We start from the raw sequence: 5,160 nt of genomic DNA on the forward strand, positions 1-5,160 counted from the left end.
TTTATATTTACTAACATTGTTTATTTTTGGTCTTCCAGATATTTGTCCTTAATTTCCTAGGAAATCAAGTTATAAAATTAATTTACTCTCCACCTTTTTTAAAAGTCAAGTAAATATATCCTAATTAAAATTGTAATAAAACCGGTAAAAAATTAATTGACCTTCACCATTGTTTTATAAGTATTATTCAGATTTTATAGAATTATTTTTATTTGATTTTTCCTTCTTAGTTTATACATACAAATATACCAGTTAAGAACTTAAGATAGGGTTATTGGTTCTATGATATTAATGGATTTGGAAATTTAAACAAAAATCATGTGTTATTCAATCATTGATTTTAAAATACTTATCAAAATTATGTGTTATTGGTTATATGATTTCCAAATACTTGTTAAAATCCAATTTTATTCTTTTAATGATTTGTTTTTTAATTTCAAAATCCACGTTATGTTTTAAATGGATTTGAAAGTGTAAAATAGAATATTCAAATGCAAGGATAAAATATGTTATCTCAAAATCCATATGTTTTGATTTCTACTATTTATTACAGTTCTATATGGATTTAAAAATCACATCTCCAAAACAGCCCTTAATACTTTGGTTATGTATTTGATTACATGCATAACCACAATATTAATTAACCAATCAAAATACAACAATATGTCATGTCATATAATATTTAAAAAATAAATCAAAATTAAAATAAAAGGACAAAACAAATTAAGGAAACAAATTATGTAAATATTTTATTAAAGCAATTATGTCAATTTGGGTTTATTATTATTTAAAAAATTATATGTCGGTTTGAGTTTATAAAAGAATGATTAGAATTTAGATTTTATAATTAATCAAAATTATATGTCGGTTTAGGTTTACAAAAGAGTGGTTAGAGTTTAGATTTTACAATTAAACAAAATTTTATGTCGGTTTGGGTTTTACAAAAGAGTGGTTAGGGTTTAGATTTTACAGTTAAACGAAATTATATGTCGGTTTGGGATTTACAAAAGAGTGGTTAGGGTTTTAGTTTTACAATTAAACAAAATTATATATTGGTTTGAGTTTATAAAAGAGTGATTAGGGTTTAGATTTTACAATTAAACAAAATTATATGTCGGTTTGAGTTTATAAAAAATGATAAGAGTTTAGATGTGATAATTTACAACTGTAATATAATATTAGAATTAACAATTTTAAAATTAATTGATCTACATAATTTTTTTACTTAATTAAGATTTGTTTCCTTAATTTAAATAGGGTGAATAAGAGAAGTTTACCCCTAGGGGTGAATTCAAGAATTGTCCTAATAAAAAAACACTTCAATATAGCTTTAAATAAAATTATCTTTTGATAACTCAATATGAATTTGTAAAATCTATATTACATTACAATCTTGTTTTTTTCATCACCTTCTAACATGCATATACCAAAAATTAAAAATTACAAGAAATCCCAAAAATTAAAATTCTTTTCTTAAATTTAGAATACCATCCTTAATTAAACATATCTTTTTAGGATATAAAGACTGTAGGTAGATATATTATACCTTAAACTCCAGATCAGAATTGATCATTAACAAAAAAAAAAAAAAAAAAAAAAAAAAAAAAAAAAAAAAAAAAACAGAGTATGATATCTAAAATTGTAAATAAATAAAACCAGAAAATTCCAAAGTCAAATATACGTTTTCCCAAGTGAGAAAGGACCTATTTTTTTAAAAAATAACAACCATTGATGAACACCAAATCATAATCAACGGTGGAACTGGAAAACAAAAAAAAAACAAAAAACAAATACTAGTAATTGAAAAGACTAAAACGGTGGATAGGTTCGTCGTTTAGAGTGGTATAAAAAGAGAAGGCGTATCTCCTTTGCAACAGAAGCTCGCTTCACCCACTTTCTCTCTCTTCTTCTTTCTCCTCTCTCTCTGGTGTGTGTGTGATCGAGTGGTGAAAACGAGAGAGGGAGACGTCGTTTCGTTGAAGGAGAGATGTCAGGTCTCGAAGATATCAAGAACGAGACCGTTGATCTGGTAATTTCTATCTTCGATTTCTTCTCGCTTTTAGATTAATCGAATCGTTTTTTGTTTGTTTGTCATCAGTGTGTGTTTTTATTAGAATCATGCCCACAAAGTGTTCGATGATATGCTTGAATGAAAAAATAGATCTGTTTCTTTGCATGGGTTTCGCGTTTTGACTGATTCTTTTGTTCGAATCACTATCGCATGATTCTTTCTCCTTTTTTCTTGGGATCGGATACTGAATCTTTAATTTCCCTAAACAAAATCCCAGATTTTTCTCTGTTAAAAAAAAATTGGATTTTTTTGTTTCCTTCTTCGTCTTCTTCTAGCTTCCACAATTCCCGATGATTCTATCATGGATCCGATACAAAACCCATAAACCCAAATCAGGATTTTGTTTTGTTTACCCATAATAATGAATCATAGAAAAAAAAAACTAAAGCTTTATAAAAATTAGGGTGAAATAACAAAAGTCTTGTTTAGCTTTTAGGTGTAATTAGACAAAAAGAAAGTAGAGATTTTTTTACTGTTCATCAGAAAAAGTAGATCTACGCAAAACAACTACAACTACTACTAAACTACACACATGTGAAACGCTGAAAAATAAAGAAAAAGAGATAAGAAAACAGATCGTCTTTTTTAGTGGTGGAGCTAAGCTTAAGCTACGTCTCAATTAAAAGTCGTTTTCACATAATTTAATTAAATAGGAGAAAGGAAAAAAATATACACATAAAGTTGATTTTGCTTGTGATATAAAGGAAAATAAAAAGTCATCTTTTTTTTTTTCTCTCCCAAGATAACGTTTTTGCTGTTAAAGCAGTTCATAATACAAAGTCTTTTTAATAAATCTAAAAGTTTACATTTTTTTTTAATTGTTGTTGAAGTTAGATTTTTGATGTACCTTTCCGTAGTACGTTTTTTTTTAATGCATTTGTTTGGCTTTTAGTAAAACATCTATCAATAGACGCAACTTGTGGATTCCTCGTTGATTGTAAAAAATCCAGTTTTTTTTTTTGTGAAATTGTTTTTGACCGAAATACCCTTAACCGGACCTTGGCTTTCACGCCGGAAAGTAGCCACCTTTCATGGAGGGAATCCCGCAGGCGCGTGTGTTGGACGTTCCCTAACACGTGCATTGTTGTAATAGTAGTAGCAGCAGTAGTAGTACTGGTGGTGGTGGTGGTCCCTGTTTCCTCCACTGCCAGATTCTTTTTACCTTTCTTTGTCACAACTTGAGTCAACGCCACTCTACAACTTCCGAGTCGCCGAGTTGGATCGTTTCTGACATTTGCAAAAAGATTTCAGAACTAAAAAAGTTTTTATCCTTTTACCCTTTTGTTGTTGTTTGAAGATGTATGAGTCACTGCTATTGGTTTGGTTTCTGATCAAAATTTTGTGGATTCTCTCAGGAAAAAATTCCGATTGAGGAAGTTTTCCAGCAGCTAAAATGTACGAGGGAAGGGTTGACGACGCAGGAAGGGGAAGACAGGATTCAGATATTTGGCCCCAACAAGCTCGAAGAGAAGAAGGTTCGAGTTTGACTAAGCATAAGAATGCTTTGGTTTTGTATATATTGTTGTGAATCTCACTGGAACTCACGAGGTTGTTGTTTCATTAAAAATAACAGGAAAGCAAAATTCTGAAGTTTCTGGGGTTCATGTGGAATCCGCTTTCATGGGTCATGGAAGCTGCTGCTATCATGGCCATTGCTTTGGCCAATGGTGATGGTAGACCTCCGGATTGGCAAGATTTTGTGGGTATCATCTGTCTGCTTGTCATCAACTCCACAATCAGTTTCATTGAAGAAAACAATGCCGGAAATGCTGCAGCTGCTCTCATGGCTGGTCTTGCTCCTAAAACCAAGGTAATGTGTTTGTATTTGTTGTGACGTTATTGTACAAAACATTTCAGAGACTTTTCTTGAGCTTAACCTGTTTCTCTGCTTTCAGGTTCTTAGGGATGGAAAATGGAGTGAACAAGAAGCTGCCATTCTTGTCCCTGGTGATATTGTTAGCATTAAACTTGGAGACATTATCCCAGCTGATGCCCGTCTTCTTGAAGGAGATCCTTTAAAGGTTGATCAGTCTGCTCTAACTGGAGAGTCCCTTCCTGTGACCAAGCACCCTGGTCAAGAAGTTTTCTCTGGTTCAACTTGTAAACAAGGAGAAATCGAAGCGGTTGTCATAGCCACAGGAGTTCACACCTTCTTTGGTAAAGCTGCTCACCTTGTGGACAGCACTAACCAAGTTGGGCACTTCCAGAAAGTTCTTACATCCATTGGAAACTTCTGTATCTGTTCTATTGCTATCGGTATCGTGATTGAAATAATTGTCATGTACCCTATCCAACACCGAAAGTACAGAGATGGAATTGACAATCTCTTAGTCCTCTTGATCGGTGGTATCCCCATTGCTATGCCCACGGTCTTGTCTGTGACTATGGCTATCGGGTCTCACAGGTTGTCTCAGCAGGGTGCCATCACCAAACGTATGACAGCAATTGAAGAAATGGCTGGTATGGATGTCCTGTGCAGTGACAAAACCGGGACACTAACCCTCAATAAATTGAGTGTGGATAAAAACTTGGTTGAGGTTTTCTGCAAGGGTGTGGAGAAAGATCAGGTTCTACTATTTGCAGCTATGGCATCTAGGGTGGAGAACCAGGATGCTATTGATGCAGCCATGGTTGGAATGCTTGCTGATCCAAAGGAGGTATAACCCTTTTAAGGTTTAACTTACTTCTGAAGTTTAGTGAATTCGAGAAAACTAGTTCTTATTTTTTCACTTGGGGTTTCGTAGGCCCGAGCTGGAATCAGGGAGGTTCACTTCCTTCCATTCAACCCTGTGGACAAGAGAACTGCTTTGACTTACATCGACTCTGATGGTAACTGGCACAGAGTCAGCAAAGGTGCTCCCGAGCAGGTGATTCAACTTTCACCCACAGATGTTAAATTTTTCTTTATACGGTCTACTAATTCGATTCTCCTACACAGATCCTTGACCTTGCCAATGCCAGGCCTGACCTTAGGAAGAAGGTACTCTCTTGTATTGACAAGTACGCCGAGCGCGGTCTTAGGTCACTGGCAGTTGCTCGTCAGGTACTTATATATCATTGATTCTTACATTTTCTGTCTTTTGCATTTT

The 5,160-nt window shown here is 33.5% G+C and overlaps 1 protein-coding gene across 1 annotated transcript; it reads left to right on the forward strand.

Annotated features, from left to right (window-relative positions):
- On the forward strand, positions 1,870–5,149 carry LOC109130921 (ATPase 1, plasma membrane-type-like). Its single transcript, XM_019241042.1, has 6 exons — positions 1,870–2,029; positions 3,427–3,546; positions 3,645–3,881; positions 3,967–4,728; positions 4,816–4,938; positions 5,010–5,149. The coding sequence occupies exons 1-6, from the start codon at positions 1,988–1,990 to the stop codon at positions 5,130–5,132; spliced, it is 1,407 nt and encodes a 468-aa protein (XP_019096587.1). The 5' UTR covers positions 1,870–1,987; the 3' UTR covers positions 5,133–5,149.

Source organism: Camelina sativa, chromosome 19 (genome assembly GCF_000633955.1).
Source record: "Camelina sativa cultivar DH55 chromosome 19, Cs, whole genome shotgun sequence".
Lineage (NCBI taxonomy): Eukaryota > Viridiplantae > Streptophyta > Magnoliopsida > Brassicales > Brassicaceae > Camelina > Camelina sativa.

Coding starts and splice junctions, on each gene's coding strand:
- LOC109130921 (XM_019241042.1), top strand. CDS start 1,988: ATGTCAGGTCTCGAAGATATCAAGAACGAGACCGTTGATCTG. Junction 3,547..3,644: donor ACAAGCTCGAAGAGAAGAAG/GTTCGAGTTTGA, acceptor TAAAAATAACAG/GAAAGCAAAATTCTGAAGTT. Junction 4,939..5,009: donor GCAAAGGTGCTCCCGAGCAG/GTGATTCAACTT, acceptor TCTCCTACACAG/ATCCTTGACCTTGCCAATGC.